The sequence below is a fragment of the Lepisma saccharinum genome, chromosome 10 (assembly GCF_977018435.1).
Source record: "Lepisma saccharinum chromosome 10, izLepSacc3.1, whole genome shotgun sequence".
Taxonomy (NCBI): Eukaryota; Metazoa; Arthropoda; class Insecta; order Zygentoma; family Lepismatidae; genus Lepisma; species Lepisma saccharinum.
This window is the reverse complement of record NC_139238.1, coordinates 8,842,951-8,863,062: the sequence shown is the minus strand read 5'-3', so window position 1 is coordinate 8,863,062 and position 20,112 is coordinate 8,842,951. Positions and strand designations below refer to the sequence as shown.

General features: G+C 35.8%; 1 protein-coding gene across 1 annotated transcript in view; it reads right to left on the bottom strand.

Moving 5' to 3' along the window:
- The window catches only part of LOC145993746 (nose resistant to fluoxetine protein 6-like), a 79,178-nt gene that overhangs the window by 27,987 nt on the left and 31,079 nt on the right, over positions 1-20,112 (bottom strand). Inside the window, exon 7 of the mRNA XM_083129498.1 lies at positions 17,147-17,315. Within this exon, the coding sequence (XP_082985624.1) occupies positions 17,147-17,315 (169 nt within the window). The remainder of the gene's footprint in view (positions 1-17,146; positions 17,316-20,112) is intronic.

The following is a 20,112-nucleotide window of genomic DNA, read 5'->3' as shown; positions in this document are numbered from 1 at the left end:
ATCGAGCTTTACAACATCAAATTTGATGTATAGATCTGCTCTGTGGGGGTGTATAAAGCCATCCCCTACATCAAGATCAACCTCAATTTCTGTGTTGGGTTGATTTAAATTTGCAAAGGTCCTCCTGTTTGGAGGGAATGATTGTAGCTCATAACTCTCAATATTTTCCATTTTTTTGTATGTATTTTTATTTAAATATTAATCTCTATGATAGCAGTTGTTGTGGCTCCAGCAAAATCAACTAATTCTTCTTTTTCATTAGTGACCATCAACTCAATGTAATCTATTCTATTATGGCACACAGGAAAATATAATGTTGGGGATGGAGTATAGATGATCGGTTCCATGAATTCAGAGTTAGGTTTGAATGTTGCAATGATGTCAGTTTGTTTTTGAGTGCCTATGCCATTTGATTTGGTGATCATACCCTCGGCCACATTACAGTGAATATTCAGAGTCTCTATGGCTAAGAATTTGGGTATATTAATAGCAGTGTGTTTGATGGCTGCTTCAAGTTTTGTGTTGTTCTCAAATCCTAACAGCTCTCCTATAGTACCCAGATCCACTGTCTCTGTAGCAGATACAATCTCTACTCTGTGAGTGACAGAATTTTGAGTTAATACTATACCTCTGGGTAATTGAGCATTTAAAGTAGATAGATTATACTGCCCTGAAGTGATGACAATTTTTTGATCCCCTACTGCAATTGTGTTGTTGTGGTGTGTAATATTAGGGATCAAGTACATGCCATAAAATGCTCTGAGAGCTATTGTTTTGGGATACACTATATCATCATGTAATCTGAGTTTCAATATTGAATTTTGGCTGGTGAGATGGAATACCCCCATGATGTTTCAGATACCACAGGGCTTTTTGAAAATTTTCAATTGATGGTTTATTTATTTGAGACATATATCTAAGAACAGATAAACACAAATGTCCACAATTAACATCTTTGAAGTTTTGAACACGGGCATTATTGTAATAAAGATTAGCTGATTTTAGATATTTTACTAAATTTTCAGGTGGAACACCTCCAAATGAATCAAACACAAATGCCTCATTTTTTAAATATTTAAGATAACAAATCCAGTGAGTGCTCTGATTTTTGTACTTATCCAAATTAACAATGCCACACTCTTTGTTGAGTGGTTGTTCTGGTAAAGAATCAGACATGTACACACCTCTAAAATGTTTGATGCCCAGTGGCTTGATTAAAGCTTCAATATCTTGGTTTGTAAGCGGCTCTTGTTTTTTTTAAACTTATTCATGGCTCTCTTAACACCTTTGCCTTGTTTCTCCATGGCCAGGTTATGGCGCTTCAATTCATCTAATTCTGCCCTATTCTTCTTGGCATCTATTACTGTTTTTGCTATGGCAGCTGATCCCCCAGCCAAGCTCCCCACAGCCCCAAGTGCTGCTAAGATGGCCGGGATAGTAAATATAAATCCATCCACATGTGATTTTTTCTAGATTGCTGTAATTTTTTTAATTGGGGGGTACTAAGTAACAATTTCATACCATGGCCCTTGGCAATACAAGAATTTTTTTTCTTGCGCTGCTTTTTGGTTAAAAGACTATCAATAGTTTTAAGAGATTTAAGACCTGCATAAGGTATCTGATACATAACACCCTTGGCCTTCATCCTAGGTTTATTATATATATATTCACAACCCCCACCCCAGTTTTTGTTTGGTGTTCATAGCTATGGTGGTCCCCAATGCTGCTATTCTTTCACTTAAAGAAGCATCTTTGCTTACAAATCTACAAAATGCAGCCTCTTCTAATTTCTTGTCTGCAACATGTCTCTTGTCAAGATCAGAATGTGTGTTGTATGCTATGTCATGGTTTCTACAAGCAGCATCTAGGGGATTAACACCAGGGTCCCCTCTGTTTAATCTATGGTCCAATTTTGTACCGGGACCACAATACTGATACCCTGGAATATGTAGTTCAAATGACAGCTTGTTTATAATGTCATTAACCAGCCCCCGACCCTCAGAAATATTCCAAAATTTAGGTGGTAGAGTATTAATAATTTTTATAAGATATCCAATCCCCTTAGTGTCATTTACTATAAAATTAGACAATTTTGTGCTTATCATGTCCATATTTCCAACCTTTTCATTGTAAAAATTGTGGTTGCCAGCATTTTCCTCCCCAGCTATCACCAATAACCTATCTACAAGTTTTCTGACATCATCAACCCACACAAATTCTTTGGGCAGGGTGTTGTAATGTTTGATTCCACTGCCAGTCTTGATCTGTGACCATATGGGCTTGATTAAGTTGTTATATTTTGCTCCACTGCTAGACTGGACTCTTTTTTGTGTGGGATCATTGTTCTGGTATAGAGCATCTGATTTTATTAATATTTCTTTGTAATGCTCATAATCTTGATCTGTATAGCTGCCAGGCCTTTTCCTAGTCATCAGTTCCCACAATCCAGGTGTGCCGGGATATTTAACAAAAGCACCTTTTTCTCCAAGATGAGATTCTGAATATACAATCAGATCATCTCCCATAAATGTTACTCTGAAATTGCCAATTCTATGTATGATGCTACCATCACGCTCTGTGTCAGCATATAAGCCAAAGACCTCATCTTTGTTGTCTTTAGGTGTGCTTAAATATTTTTGAGCAAGAAGACCCAATTCAATAGGATCCTGAGTAGCTTCAATTCTTCGAGGAGCAACAGGACTAGGTGTATGAATACTAGAAAGTGGGGTGATTGGATAATCTAATATGTTCCTTACAGCTACAGGTACAAGCTCTTTGATCAAATTTTGATTTTGCTCTGTAACAGTTTTGATATTTTTACCTAATTCACCAATAGCATCAATAATAGGCTGTTCTGTGCGCTTGTGTTGCTCATAAAAACCTCGGTTCTCTGATTTCCATCCCTTAAATCTTTTTACAAGATAATCTCTTAATTTAAGATCATCAATGATTGGCCTTTTCATGTTTATTTATATATGTTTCAATGTCTAGAAAATTGTTAATTTTATTTCTGTATTTGCCACTATTGGGTTTTCTTGTCATATCAATTGTGACAAACCCATAACTGTCCTGGTTCCAGCACCTACTGCAAAACTTGGAAAAATCATTGTAGCTCAAGTCCCCACCTACATATTCATCATGTATATGTTTGAGGTTGGTATGATCTTGATGAAACACACATATAAAATTGCTGTTGTCTCGGATCAGCTGTTTGGGTATTTTTGAAAAAGTCTGTGCAAGGTAGAAGTAATCAATGTTTTTGTGTCGGCCCTGTGTAAAGAAATTTCTAACCTTGTTTTGATTATCCAGTATAATGTCATCAAACACAACAACAGAATTATCGAGACATTCATGGAGTGGCTTAACATCTGGTTCAAAAGTGGCTATATCCAGTCCATCATATAGCTTCATCAGCTGCTGATATTTTAATTGTTCCAAGCTCTTAGAGAAGACATACAAGTGCCTGTTTTTCCAGTCTAACCAGTTGGGTGCCAATAAAAAATTATCAATCATTAGTGTAGTTTTACCACAAGCCGATGGCCCAACAATAAGACATCTAATATTATCAGGCAGCAACTTGCCATTTCTCTTAATCTGCTGTTCAGGTTCTGGCAGCCTTTTTATAACATCCCAGGTGTTCATATTATCACTTTGTTTGCCTCGATCCAGCTGTGTTCTGGAAGTCCTAGCCATTTGACAAGTAACTTGTTGCCTTTTTTGCGGATGATTTTTTCTATGAGATATGTGTCAGGCTGTTTAGTTTTGGTGAGTTCTTCTTCATAGAACCTGCCTTTGAGAATTTCTCCTCGGTGATCTTTTATTATATATGTGTTAAGAGTCCCAGGTTTAACTTGAACCACTGTAAATAATTCAGTGCTCCAGTTTCTTGTAAAGCCTCTTTTGAATAAGTGCTTATATTTGCTGATTCTTACTTGATCACCCACCTTGTATTTGGCTTTTCTTGTTGTTGGCTGATATTTAGGATAATAAACAGTGCTGATCAATTTTTGCTCATCAGATGAAGTTACTTCAGAGGGTTTCATGTTGATTGTGGAATGGACAGAGTTGTTATATTTATGTAGAAGTTCTGGAAGAATATTAAGCCATTTATAATTACCTTGAAGTGTAAATTGTTTATACATATGATTTTTTAGGGTTTTGTTGAATCTCTCTACAATTGAGGCCTTGAGATCACTGTAACTCGAGTAATGTTGTATTGACTGGCTTTTAATAAATTGTTGGAACACAGAATTATAAAATTCTTTGCCATTATCTGTTTGCAAATAGCGCGGTGATCTTCCACTCTGATTGATGATTGTCCTGAAGTCTTCTGTAACACATTTTCCAGTCTTGGATTTGAGTGGCACAGCCCAGGCAAATTTTGAAAATGTGTCTATTACAGTGAGTAGATACTTGTAGCCCTTGTTGATTTTGTCTAAGTTTTTCAGCTGTCCACTTGCCATCTCAATCAAGTCGCTCTGCCATAAATCATCTATGCCTTTTGTAACTACTGGCAGTCTCTTATAATTATGTCTGGCTTGTCTGTGTAATTCATCAACAATAATTTGTCTAGACATAATATGTAAACAAGAATATTGCAACTATAGGGTGTTCAGCAGCTGATACTACAGGATTTTCTAAATATAATTTGTCTCCTATTTGTATATTAAATTCCAGAGCGCCATCATCTTCAACATAAGATGTTTCTAATGTATTGGGGTCTGTAAAATCCTCTAATTCTACACTGGTGATTTTTGCTTTGTTTTCAGCATTTGTTATTGATAAGGTAGGGTAGTGGTGTGCCTGTGGTTGTAGCCAATATTTGATTTTGATTGGTCTAAGTGTGCCCCCAACAAAAAACTGGTAATAAAATTGTGCAGGGGACAGCATATATATTTTGCCTCCTGGTGTAAATGGTGAATCATATTCTTTGTTGGGGATACTGTACAATTCAAGAATTACTGTATGTTTTGGATTCTCGATTATGCCTGTTATTTCTTTTTCTGCTGTAAGCAATCTACTTGTTACAGATTCAAGGTGCTCATTGATGGTCCTAACAACATCATCATGGCCTGGCTTGATCTTTATGTCCACAACAAGTTTCTTGTATTGTTGCACAATTTCTTGTAGCTGGGTGGCAAAAACAGACAGAGCATTTGCTTGATTAGATTCCATGGTCCCTAGCTGTTGCTTGATATTGGCTACAATTTGCTGTAAATTTTCAACAACTGCCAATTTTGAATTTTGAGCAGTAAGATCATGGACCTGTCTTCTGATATCCTCAAACAGGGCATGCAGTTCATTAATATGTTGATTAGTTGGTAGAGTGGCCACTGTCTGAGTAAGTTTTTTGATCTCTGTCTGGATATTCTTGATATCTTCTGATTTCAATATGCGATTCACAGCTCTCTTAATATTTTTAAGTTCCTGTGATGTAGGCAGATTTGATACAGTATTTTGCAAAGATTCAAGTGCCAATTTCACATTATTTAATTCAGAAGCATCAGCCAAACCACGCATAGCATTTTGGAGCAGGGCTATATCTGCCTGAGTGGGTGTTGATTGTTGTAACATTTCAAGCTTTGTTTGGATATCATCGATCAAGTGATGAAAATGAGATAGCTCAGATTCAGTGTTGAGGTTTTCAAGTTTTGTGATCTGTTGCTGGACACTTACAAGAATCTCTACAATCCCAGGAAGGCGGGATTCTAGAGATTCTTGTACATTTGTCAAATCACTTTGCACTGCTGCTATTGTACCCTCAAGATGGGTTATGGTACTTTGAATTTTTCCAAAATCTTCATATGTTTCAAGTTGCAGCTTAATGTTGGCTACACTCCGAGTTATTGCACTCAAAGCATCAGAAGATGGCAAGTTCTTCATAAAATTTTCAAGTGTGTCAATTTTGTCTTTAACCTCGGCTATGGCATTGTTCAAGGGGTCCAGATTAGGTATCTGTAATGATTGAATCTGTTCTTTTAGAGTGGAAATCACTAGATCAAAATCTTCTTGTGATTTTATTCTTTTGACAATTGTTTGGAGCTGTGCCTGGACATTATTTATTTGCTCTTCCAATTGTTGTTTCAATTGCTCAGAGTTGGTGGCCTGGGTCTTAAATTTGGCTTGAAGAGCTGCTACAGCTTCTTCTAAACTTTGAAAATTATCCAATGTGGCCAGGTCAGTATATTTCTGAAGCAGCAATTTGAGTTCAGAATCAATTTTAAGAAGAGGGTCCATGCAATGTGATTGTAAATTTGTAATTTCTAGTTGAAGACTGGCATTGAGTGTGGTTTGTAAAGCTTGTAAATCACTTCTTAATTTCTTGACTCTGACATCAAGCATAAGAATCTCATCACTGTGATCTTCATGCCTTGTATGGCCAAATATATCATTAGGCATTTTGTTTTAGTGGTTATTTATTATTGAATATCTAATTCTTAATTCTATAAAAAAGGGTATAAGCTTGTCATAGGATCCCGGGACCTCAATATATAAGCAGTCACCAGCAGAAATAGTATATACAGTGCCAGAAATCATGTTTGAGTGCTTAATTCTATAAATATTTCTCCCTACTGAAATCTTGACATTACCCTCAGGGGTTGTAATAAATTGCAATTGACCACCTACAGGTAATTGGTAATGATTTAAATTATTGTTAAATATGTACAATGTTTTACCTGTTTCATCATCAACATCTGTAAGTATGCTGTTCAGATGAATAATTAACAAAGCACTTAGTTTAGATAACATATCAGAAGAGGCTTGTGGTGTTGGCAGGTCCATAATAGCCTGTTTTTTGAACCCAAATAAGTTCATAGGCATGTTTATTTATTTCAAATCATGCTCTGTAATTGGGCATTGATTCCCACTTTTCAAATCACAATGACCCCATGGTAGAGTATGTATGCCACATGACAAAATACATCTCTTATCATCATGTGGGTCCAGAGCCACTTTTCTTACAATATTGCTAGTCAACAAGTGATCCACACTCTGAATTCTATTTTCTGATGTTCTGATTGTGCTACATGATTTGAGGCAATTTTTGTAATCTTCAAATTCAAGCTCTTTGTCTACAGTCACTCTGCCAATGCCCTTGGCTTTTTTTGCAAGAGCACCACTACATGTTTCAAAACTGTACATCTTGGCCCTTAACCCAGCAAATGCCACAATAACATCACCAAGTGTCTCATCTTTTAACTTGCCAGGCACCTTTTGGTTGTGGTGTTGAATTTTTGAATGTTCACTGGTATCAAAGTATTTAAACAATTCAGGCTGTGCTATATCTTGATAAACATCTTCTGTTTGAATATCAAGAACAAAACTATCTGTGTCCATGTACATCAATTTTACACAATCACCATAAAAAGGTTTCAGCACATTATAATAGAGCTCCAGCACGTGTAATTTGGCCAATTCCAATATTACAGCCCCTACATAAATAGGCTTATCAAACTTAATCTTTGTTTTTTTCATGTTGAAAAGTGCCATATTTTCATCATAAGTTCTCCTGTAGTTGAAATTAGGCTTTGCAATCAATTTTTTGCTCCGGCTGGGGTCAGTAATTATTTTAACATCAATATGTTTTCTGACATTTTCTATTGTTTTGCCATACACAGAATTGACCATCAATTTAAACAAAGTTTTATCAAATTGGCTCATTGCAGATGTTCGAAGCTCTGTGTTTGTATCAATATATGGCTTCAACCATCTTGAGTGCCTGAACCTCAAAACTTTGCCAACTTTGCTCACTTGAACACCATGTTTCATAAGGAACTGGAGGTTTTTGTAATATATGACATAACCCTGTTTTGGCTCTAGAGTCATCATCAATTTCTTCTGTTTAGAGCCAGGTGAACACTTAACCTCGGGAATTGGGGGCAGATCAGAAAATGTGTTGTGTAAATTATCAGGAATTGTCAGAACAACCTCTAAGAACAGGCCATAGTTACTGTCATCAAAATCCTTAAGATCTTCAATATTGAAATCTTCAACCCACTCAAGCCCTGCATATGGCAGTTTATCCATCATAACCATAGAGGCTGTTGGCATCTACATACAGTACATAATTTGATGGCAGTGCTGGATCATAATCAGGAATATATTTGTTATTTGCTCTGGCATATCTCTGAGAGCATTGCACCATGCCCCCTCTTATACATTGCTCCATAAACAAGTACATATCTTGATCTTGGATCAGATCCAATTGCATTTTAGTGTTCAAAAACATTGCAGACCATGCTAGGCCCGGAACACTGTAAAAATACATTGGATCCAGTTTATAATTTTGCATGGAAGATTTTCTGAATGCCTGCAGTATATCAGCTAAGAGAGTGACATCAAGTTTTAAATATGCCTTGTGATAATCACCAAATATCTGGCATTTTAAATTGTTCCACATCAACTGGGCATGGTGATAATCATCATCAGTGATTCCAGATGCTCTGATTTTGCTGTAAAACTCTTGTTGTGGTGGCAGAGAACACTCATCAAATTTAGAAAAATCTGTAACATAATCATATGGATATACACCCTTCCGCCTAATTAATTTCAGGTCCTGATTTGGAAACAAAGCACATGTGATTTTGAATTGATCATCAGATAATTGAGTGGCCAGTGTAGCCAGGCTAGCAGACAGAATTCTGTTGGAATCAAGAAATCTTAAGTGAATAGAAACACCATTAACTTTAATTATTTTGCTAATAGCAATATATTTTTCATTATTTTGTGCTAAAATATTTAAATTCTGCTTGTTAAACCCCTCGTACCTGATCAGATGATGGAAATCATAATTGGATGCACCATGGCAAAATATGGGGACAAATTTTGGTCTCTGGATCTTAATATTACAGCTATTACACAGGGCCATTAAGAATTTACCATCTGTATGTGAATGGTGATGTACCTTGATATTTATATCTGAAAATTCAGAATCACATACCGGGCATTTTTCTGCATTGTTGAAATCTTCATTCTGTTTCTCTGTTAAAGGCAACATGGGTTTTGATTTTAATAAGACATTAGATGCTATGTCATGGCACTCATTTTCTATTCTATGTGCAAATTCTTTGATGGCATCTGCTCCCATGTATAAATATTCTTTACTAACAACCCCATCCTGTACAACCACATAATAAAAACTAGAAGGTTCATGTAACTGGTATGGTGTAATTGAAGGTTCATCAGGATCTGGGCTGCAGAATGCAAGGGGTTTGAGGTTTGATTCAAAATCACAGACTATATATGCTGGGTGTTCCAACAAGGCTTCAAATTTTTTAAAATTGGCTTTTTCACTTGGATTAGGCATCACCATATGAACAGGTTTATGATTGCCACAGTATTTCAGATGCTCAATTAACTTGTTTTTAGCAATTTCTGTATTCACTTCCCGAAGCCCATTTATTATTTTTTTACCATCAAATACAGTCAAACATCTTCTGCACAACTTGAATATTGTCTTAGATTTGTCTAATTGTTTTCTGACTAAAGCTTCAAGATTATGTATCAGAGTGTAATGATATGTGTCATCCCCTTCAATTAAGAGCAGATCAATCGGAACAGCAGAATCATCATCAAATGTACTGATTCTGAGAGGTGCTATCAAGCAATTGCCACGGCCAGTAGAACAAATAAATACATTAATAGATAATTGTTTACCATTGATATCCCGGGCCTTTTTTTCAAATTTATCAATATTCTGAACAGGCATTGGATATTCTAAACCCTCCATTGCTTCATCAAAATTGTGTTCATATTGTTTATAATAACTTATTCTCTGAGGATTCCTTGAAACTGGAAACAAAACAGCTAAAATACACCACAAAAAGCATTTCTCATCATTATTTTCTATATTAACCACGGCTCTTTTGTTTTTAATATTGGCAGGTAATGGCAGATATGTAGATCCTTGTAATGGGCTGAATTCAGAAATATTAACATAGAGCTTGTGTGGAGATCCGCATAGGCTCCATCCTGACTCTTTTCCAGCAAATTCAGAGTGTTTAATATTCAATTGATCTATCAAACTGCTTATTATTTTGTCTGAATTTGTATTTGAGTATACAGGTACAGTTTCTGTTATGTGGGGTTGTGTAAATTTTGTGCCATTTGGTTTCTTATATTGTGTAAACAATTTGAGAGACAGCTTATAAGAGCCATTTTGTGCATTTAGAATTGCCTGCACATCAGGATTTATACTGTTCAAAAAATTCTTAATGTCACATCTTGGCTCTGATACAAAACAGTGATCCCTTAATTGGCCAGCAAAACTGCTATGGATAGGTGGTGCATAGCATGGCTGCTTTGCCGGGTGTTTCATGCTTCCTTTTCAGACCAGATGTAGATGGTTGTGGGGGCAATATTGATGACTGTACATAAGAATTACACTTATGCCTTTTGTAATATGCCTTGCTTAATATTTTATGGCATCTTGGACACATTTTTGTGGCCTTTCTGCATTTCTTAGGGTTACAAATAAGGCGATGCCTAGACCAATTAGAACTAGATATATTTTTATTGCATTGATTGCAATATTTTTGATTTGGCATTTTTTGTTGTTTGTTTATATAAAATTTCCTGGTCCAAAAAAACAGAACTATGGACAATATGCCAAAACAATTATAACAGCAGTTAGTGGCTGAGCTGGTGCTTTTATACCCAAACAACAGCAGTAACTAGGCTCTGGTGATCCCCAATATAGAGTAGTTTTGCTCTATTATGCTGTTGTACAACACACTTTACCAGGTTTCAAACCTCAGCTGTATATCAGCTAGCAATAAATATTCTCAAAATATCACATGTGGGGATATTATTCTGCCACATGTATTTTAATCTTACACATTTTACCAGAGCCTCAAACCCGGAGCCTCTTGATTACAAGACAATAATACAAACACTTTGCCATCAGGGGAGGCCCACACACTCTACCAGGTTTCAGACCTGGGGGCCTCTTGATTACAAGGCAACAAGACTAGCACTTCTCCATAGAGAGGTCTTAAACCCAGAAGCCTTTGATTATAAAGCATATAAGGCATGGGACTATGTCCATATTCCATTGAGCATCAGAACTCAGGAGTTATGAGCTATATATCAGCTAAATACAATTCAAAGTTGGACTTTGAAATGTGCAATGAATATTTCTGTAAGTCTCACTCGGGTATATATTATCAGAACAAGGCAAAACCTGAATCCAATTCAGGCATATATGACAACATGCAAGAGGCCAATGTTCTTTTTACTAGGAATTTCCCTTGGAGTCAATAACATGATGGCATGTATGGGGAATTTTCCCTGAAAGGGCACAGTGTAGATTTTATCTCATGAATGCAAGCATATAAAATCTCCCAGGCGTGCATAATTTATTGCTGGCCAGGACATGTAACTGATCAAAGATTAGAAAAAACATGAAACCAATTTGCTTGCCTGCCCTTGTCCTATTGTATTGATCTGTAAGTTGTAGAGGATGAGAATATAAGCATTTTTGCACTAGTTTTAAGTGTAGTCAAAACAATATCAAGGGGGGCATATTTTTGACAAGTTTATGGACAACAAACTGAGAGATGTAGCTTTTACACACATGGGCAAATCTGTCTGAGGGGAGTTCTTCATTTCTACACTAGAATTCAAAATTCTTTAGATTTAAATATGTACACACATGGCCGATTGGGCTATATGCCCTTTTTGACATAGTTTTAAGTGTAGGCAAATCTGTCTATTGAGGGTTCTTCTTTTCTACACTAGAATTCAGAATTCTTAGAATTAAGAGCATATTACACTTGAAGAAATGGGGAATAAGGGCATCTTGGCATAGTTCTAAGTGTAGGCAAATCGGGCTGTTTAATCAAATAACCTCTACTTTTGTACAATTTTTGTGCTTATATTATATACTTTCATACTACTACAACTCGATTGAATCAGTTTCCAAATTCACTTAGGAGTTAGCCTATACTAACAAATGAAAATGATACTAAAAAGGAAATAAAAAGCAGACGTAATTCAGGAAATGCGTGATACTTTTCATAAACTTTTATCTTCTCGTATAATATCTGAGAAACTAAAAGTTAAAATATACAAAACAGTAATTTTTCGTGTAGTATTATATGGATGTGAAACTTGGTCCCTTACATTGAAAGAGGAACATAAATTAAAAGTATTTGACAATAAATTGCTTAGAAAAAATATTTGGACCTAAAACGGATGAGGAGACAGGTGAGTGGAGAAGGTTACATAATTTAAAACTGCATAATTTGTATTCAGGTCCAGATATTATTAAAATGATTTAATCAAGAAGACAGGTGGGAACGCCATGTGGCACGAATGGGAGAGGAGAGAAGAGTTTACAGGATTGTTGTTGGGAAACCTGATGGTAAGAGACCTGTAGGAAGGCCAAGATGAAGATGGAGGGATAACGTTGAGATGGACCTACAGGAAATTGGTAAGGATGGAAAAGATTGGATTGATCTTGTCCAGGGTTTGGACAGTTAGAAGGCTTGTGTTGCTTCAGCCATAAACCTTCGGGTTTAAGAAGGCTAGAGAGCTAGTTCGTTAGTTATTGCTGGATTCAGGTGTAAGGTTACAGGCACCTTATCTACTGAACATATCCAGCTCATTGGGCGAAACTAGTTAGTGAGCCTACCAGCAGTTTATGGTGTGAGCTAGAGGTTTAGCGATTGGCGCTGGGTTGAGATGACGTCAGCGGCTCGCTTGTTGATTCGTGACTGATGGGAATTAAGACTCGTTCCCGAACGGAGAGAGAGTGAAAGAACATGATAAATGATGGGAGATAGAGAATTGGAAGGAAACTGAGGTATGATGGAAGAAAGAGAGGGAAAGAAATTGAGAAACGGAGGAAAGAGAGAGAGAGAGAGAGAGATAGAAATTGATGGATGGTGTAGGGAAATAAATAAGAAAAGAAACTAACGGAGGAAGAGATAGTGGGGGAAGAAATCGAGAAACGGAGGGAGGGGAGAGGGAGAGAGAGACAGGGGTAAAAAATTGAGAAACGAAGGAAGAGGGAAACACATTGAGGAAGGTAGAGAAAGAGGGAAAGGAACTGATATTGAGAAAAAGATAGAGAAACTGACAAGCAGAGGAAGCGAGAGAAAGAAATCGACAAAATGATGAAGATAAATAAGAAAGAAAAATAAAAAAAACAGGGGAAGAAAGAAAGAGAGAATGATAAAAGGTAGAAAGAATAGAAATTAAAAAAGAAAAAGTAGAATATCTTAGCAGGAATAACCACAGAAAATATTTTCTGGTAACGTCGCTGGAATAGTGAGTGATGGGGGAAAAGGAAGAAATTAGTAGCGAAGAAGAGGAAGCAAGAAACTCTGAGAAATGGAGAAATAAAGAGGCCAAGAAGAGAAATAAATAAATGCAAAAGGCCTTCTAGTTTGCAGTTTTTACATCCTTTTCGCACGCATGTGCTAGGTTTTAGTTTTCACTGCCGCCCCTAGATGCCTCTGTTGTCCTTTGAGTTTTGCTGCCATCTCTTGGCGGGACGACAAAGCACTTGAACGTAATATGTACGATATTATCAAGTTTATTGTAAATCTACCTTGAGCACAGATGGGCAAATCGGAACTGGACATACAGTTTAAAGTGTGATCCGAACCACTATATGCCTTCACTTAGAATCGAACCCGTGACCCCTTGATTACAAAATGTGATCGTAAACACTACGCCATGCAGCAGGGGTCCCGTAATCAGCCCCCCCCCACAAAAAATTAACCATTGGGGTGTAAGGGTAAATTTAGGGCATAAATGACCATAAATTGGGCCTTAGTGGAAAAAAAAATCAGGGGATGTTAGAGGTGTGTTGGTGTGTGGAAAAATCACTGTCTACAATATTATTACTAGACCTCGGATTTTTAGGTTCTAAAAATTATCTTTTAGGTTCCTAAAATAGGCTCTAAAAATCCTTAAATAGGTTCAACAAATCCTAAAATAGGTTAAAAAACCTAAAATAGGTTCAAAAATCCTAAAATAGGTTAAAAAATCCTAAAATAGGTTCTAAAAATCCTAAAATAGGTTCTAAAAATCCTAAAATAGGCTCTAAAAATCCTAAAATAGGTTAAAAAACCTAAAATAGGTTAAAAATCCTAAAATAGGTTCTAAAAATCCTAAAATAGGTTCTAAAAATCCTAAAATAGGTTCAACAAATCCTAAAATAGGTTCTAAAAATCCTAAAATAGGCTCTAAAAATCCTAAAATAGGTTCTAAAAATCCTAAAATAGGTTCTAAAAATCCTAAAATAGGCTCTAAAAATCCTAAAATAGGTTAAAAAACCTAAAATAGGTTCAAAAAATCCTAAAATAGGTTCTAAAAATCCTAAAATAGGTTCAACAAATCCTAAAATAGGTTCTAAAAATCCTAAAATAGGCTCTGAAAATCCTAAAATAGGTTCTAAAAATCCTAAAATAGGTTCTAAAAATCCTAAAATAGGTTCAAAAAATCCTAAAATAGGTTCTAAAAATCCTAAAATAGGTTCAACAAATCCTAATATAGGTTCTAAAAATCCTAAAATATGCTCTAAAATTCCTAAAATAGGTTCTAAAAATCCTAAAATAGGTTGTAATATCCTAAAATAGGCTCTAAAATCCTAAAATAGGCTCTAAAATCCTAAAATAGGCTCTAAAAATCCTAAAATAGGTTTTAAAAACCCTAAAATATGTTCGAAAAATCCTAAAATAGGTTCAACAAATCCTAAAATAGGTTCTAAAAATCCTAAAATAGGCTCTGAAAATCCTAAAATAGGTTAAAAAACCTAAAATAGGTTAAAAATCCTAAAAGAGGTTCTAAAAATCCTAAAATAGGTTCTAAAAATCCTAAAATAGGTTCAACAAATCCTAAAATAGGTTCTAAAAATCCTAAAATAGGCTCTAAAAATCCTAAAATAGGTTCTAAAAATCCTAAAATAGGTTCTAAAAATCCTAAAATAGGCTCTAAAAATCCTAAAATAGGTTAAAAAACCTAAAATAGGTTCAAAAAATCCTAAAATAGGTTCTAAAAATCCTAAAATAGGTTCAACAAATCCTAAAATAGGTTCTAAAAATCCTAAAATAGGCTCTGAAAATCCTAAAATAGGTTCTAAAAATCCTAAAATAGGTTCTAAAAATCCTAAAATAGGTTAAAAAAATCCTAATATAGGTTCTAAAAATCCTAAAATATGCTCTAAAATTCCTAAAATAGGTTCTAAAAATCCTAAAATAGGTTCAACAAATCCTAAAATAGGTTCTAAAAATCCTAAAATAGGTTCAACAAATCCTAATATAGGTTCTAAAAATCCTAAAATATGCTCTAAAATTCCTAAAATAGGTTCTAAAAATCCTAAAATAGGTTGTAATATCCTAAAATAGGCTCTAAAATCCTAAAATAGGCTCTAAAATCCTAAAATAGGCTCTAAAAATCCTAAAATAGGTTTTAAAAACCCTAAAATATGTTCGAAAAATCCTAAAATAGGTTCAACAAATCCTAAAATAGGTTCTAAAAATCCTAAAATAGGCTCTGAAAATCCTAAAATAGGTTAAAAAACCTAAAATAGGTTAAAAATCCTAAAATAGGTTCTAAAAATCCTAAAATAGGTTCTAAAAATCCTAAAATAGGTTCAACAAATCCTAAAATAGGTTCTAAAAATCCTAAAATAGGCTCTAAAAATCCTAAAATAGGTTCTAAAAATCCTAAAATAGGCTCTAAAAATCCTAAAATAGGTTAAAAAACCTAAAATAGGTTCAAAAAATCCTAAAATAGGTTCTAAAAATCCTAAAATAGGTTCAACAAATCCTAAAATAGGTTCTAAAAATCCTAAAATAGGCTCTGAAAATCCTAAAATAGGTTCTAAAAATCCTAAAATAGGTTCTAAAAATCCTAAAATAGGTTCAAAAAATCCTAAAATAGGTTCTAAAAATCCTAAAATAGGTTCAACAAATCCTAATATAGGTTCTAAAAATCCTAAAATATGCTCTAAAATTCCTAAAATAGGTTCTAAAAATCCTAAAATAGGTTGTAATATCCTAAAATAGGCTCTAAAATCCTAAAATAGGCTCTAAAATCCTAAAATAGGCTCTAAAAATCCTAAAATAGGTTTTAAAAACCCTAAAATATGTTCGAAAAATCCTAAAATAGGTCCTAAAAATATTGAGTTAGGCTCAAAAAATCCTGAAGTAGGTAAAAAACAACTTTAAAATTATTCAAAATTTTTCCTGATTAGATAGTCCCCGGCAATAAAAATGGGACACCTATATCCTGAAATACGCCATTGGAAATATACTATTAAAATCCACTTTACGCCGTATAGTTAGGCAACAATTCTTTTTTCATGTTATCTACAGTCAAACTCCGCAATTTTGTTGGTGAGGATCGATCATCTTATATGCTGAAAATAATCTTTCAACAAAAACATAGTCAGTGGTACAAACTTCAAACCTGAAATGTTAGTTTGCAAGGCGTGAATGCCACAAAGCACGGAAGTGAAGCGAAAGTGAGCAAGACCACACAGATCAGACCACTTTGGATTGTACAAGTAACAGTGGCACCAGACATTTTGCTTTGTTTAGAGCTTTGAAAAATCACCATGGACTTCGAGGAAGGGAAATCGACAGAGAGTACGTTTCAAACACGTTCGTCATTGAATTTTTTCGTAACCAAACAAAGCAAATGCCTGTGTGTGACATAAAAATCCTGTAAAACGTTTAAAAATATATAAAAACCTAAAAAAAGGCTTGATTTAGACGCATAAACATAAAATAGGTTCTAACAAGCAAAATAGTTTTTTTAGGAACTATAAAACTTCATCAGTCGTTGCGTTTTTTAACTAAACGCTGACATAACTTATTATTTCTTACATACCTGTGAAAAAATAGGTTAAAAACCTAAAATCTGACGTCTAATTATTATATATAAATTCAGCGCGGGTATTGGTAAGTTAATATTTTAATATATATATATTAATTTGAACATGTCGCACATAGAAAAATATATGTGAAGATTTTTCGGCAAAGTTGCCGCTTCAGGCCTTCATCCCAAAAACCAGGAGTGCTAGTACATTTTAAAGTGTACCTCAGTATCTGGTTATTGACAGGTAAACAAAACTATGACATGATATAGGATGAAGCATAGGTGAACGCTCACAGACGAGAACAGTTCTTACCATATCTTCTGTGTTGACGTAGTTGTTTATGTACAGGATATTTGTCCACCAATTCTGGGCGCATCTCTCGCTCTGCTTGCCTACCACAGACTCCCACAGAGGTCCAGAGTCCAGGCGAGGAAATATCGTAGCGTAGAATGCGATGACGATTAGATAGGCAGGGGAAAGCCTGAAATAGTGATGAACAAAAATTGGAAAATTCATTCAGAAATATATAATTTTGAAGCTATTGCACAATGCGCATTACAGATTCTAGCTAACGTTATTGAGGATTGAGGAAGGTTTGAACATAATGACTAAATTTAACCTTTTAATACAGAGTAATTCAAAATAATTCGTCCGATTTCAAGTGAGTATAGTTTCTTATCTATCAAAGTTCTTACACGAAATGAAGAAAAAGAGAAAATTTAGTTTCAGAAGGTAATTTAAAGTTGGGCGACAGACTGAAAAAGAAATGGTGAGCATACAGCGAAAGAGAAAGAATATCATAAGTGGTAAGTCAAAATAATTCGTTTTCAACTATTTTAATTTTCGAGTTGAAAACATGAGCATGTAAATTACAAAACATTCAAATTAGATTAGTAGTCTTTGGAAAATCTAAGCTCTATGGCGCAACAGTCCTCCAAGTGGCAGAGGTCTCCGAGAGCAGCTTTTTTCACTGGGTGACGCATCGAGTTTCATCCCCGCTGTTTTCTGGTTTTCGAAACCGGAGTTACTTCTTTTTTCAAGTAGCTTCCCAATTGCCCTCACGACGTTGGGTAAGCGTCGAAATTTTGGAGGCTTCTATCTGGAATCGAACTCGGGACCACTCGCACCTAAGGCGAGAGCTTTAACCAGGAGCCCCTCTTATTATTCTTAAAGTAATGAAAATCTGGGTAAACTTTCCGTATCCGAAAAACGGATTTCTTAAAATTTACAGGAGAAATTACTTACCGAATGCAGTTTCTTTAGACTTGTGGAAGTTCGGAAAAGTGTTTTCTGGCATCGTTCATTGAATTTTGCCGGTAAATCATGTATTTTTCGATATAAGTGTGTGACCGATGCACGAAAGCTGTTGCATCCATTTCCTTCCAGCCGGATGTTGCCTGTGTGTAATCCCGGTCAATCCCGGCCAGTGTTTCCAAACACGTGTTTTTGTAACTGAAGAAGGTACGTTTCCGCAAATGGTTCGTGGGGCTATGTGTCAATGGTTCGTGGGGCTGTGTCAATGGTTTGTGGGGCTATGCGAGAATGGTGTGTGGGGCTACCAATTTTTAACTATTTTAACCTAAACGTGACCCAACCTAACCTAACCTTACCGGAAATGGTTCGTGGGGCTATGCGTCAATGGTTTGTGGGGCTACGTTGGTATTTTTGGGTGGAGTGGGGTGGAAATACTGCACGCCGACTACGGTAGTGAAACTGTAACCGCCATTTAGCGCGTTACCGAAGGGAAAAAGAAACGAACAAAACTTACCTCATACGTCGAAAATATAGATTATTTCCGCGAAAAAAGCGAAATGCCACCTTCAGTAATGTTTCTCAATGCAGAATACGTAAGTAGGAATATGGAAAGTGACATAAATAGCGAGTTTCAGGCGTTTTCCGGATACGGAAAATTTACCAAAATCGGTGTCCTCAGCTTAAGGCTATTATTATTGGTAATATATGGTGGGTTCCGCACCCTAGCCGTACGCTCCAAGGCACATGCTTTTGTCTCCGGCTATGGGAGGTGCGCAGGTTCGAGTCTCCTAGGGAAAGCGTAACATCTTTTATTTTAAGATTTCGGCCTGTGTATGGGACCGGTGGCCACTCACGCCGTAAGGGAATTGAGTAGCTACGAGTGAGTAGCGTAACCCGGTCATAACAACCTAAAAAAACGACTAGGGGTTCGTCGTGCTGACCACAACTCAGCAAGCAGTCGGTAGTAGACCTTGGCCCTCAGGGGCTGTTGCGGCACGGGTTATTATTATTAATCTTTCCTTCCTAATATCTTATGTTCCTTCTTATAATATCGTGATGCTACTAGAACAATATCTGTTGCGTCTCCGGACTGTTGTGCATCCGTACCGCTGAGATTATGATACGAAAAAGACACTCACGTAATGATTACACAAGAATTTATTATATAAAAACATTAGTGAACTGTAAACTACATATGACAATACAGAGCGTTATGAACAACGAACTTATGCAACGCGGATCTGTCTGTCTCTGTTGTACGCTCGACGTTGTTCTATTGCTTTTAGTAATACTCAACGCCAAGAGATGGCACTGGTTGGGTTTTTACACATTCGTTTAGCGATTGACGGAACAATATCCTTCCTTTTTTTGTCTGAGATAGCTGTTTACTTTCTTCATGTCAGTAGTTGTATTTGTGGTGGGGACAGTGCCCGAAAGGAAGAGCACCTCTCCAGCAGTTTTGGCTATACTTAAAACAGGCTCAACATGGCCATATGAGCTTTTTGCTCTAGTGTGGAAACCCCGTCTAATCCAAGATTTTTGTAAAAATGCCCTCGGGAATTTTTCAGAAAGGAAGAGCTCTTCTCAGATTGATTTGTTTATACTTAAAACTTGCTCAACATGGCCATATGAGCTTTTTGTTCAAGTGTAGCACCTGCCTAACCCAAGAGTTTTGTAAAAATGCTCTTCGGAAAGTATCAACCCCCCTCAAGCAGATTTTTGTCTATAAACTTGTATCCATACATACATACACATATTTACTTCTGGTTTAAGTTTAATTGGATACCATTCAATTTGTTTATCTAATATTAAAACAATGCAATATGCAGAGCGCCCCTCTAGTCTAGCCATAACCTTGTTATGTATTGATTTTTGCTTCCCGAGTTGTGCATAAATGGGAAAGAGCGAACAAACATGCTTCCATGTTTTTATAATCTTTTGATCAGTCCCATTAGTAAATGCCTGGGAGTTGTATGTCAACAGATATAATCTATATTGTGTCTTTTCAGAGAGAAATAACATAT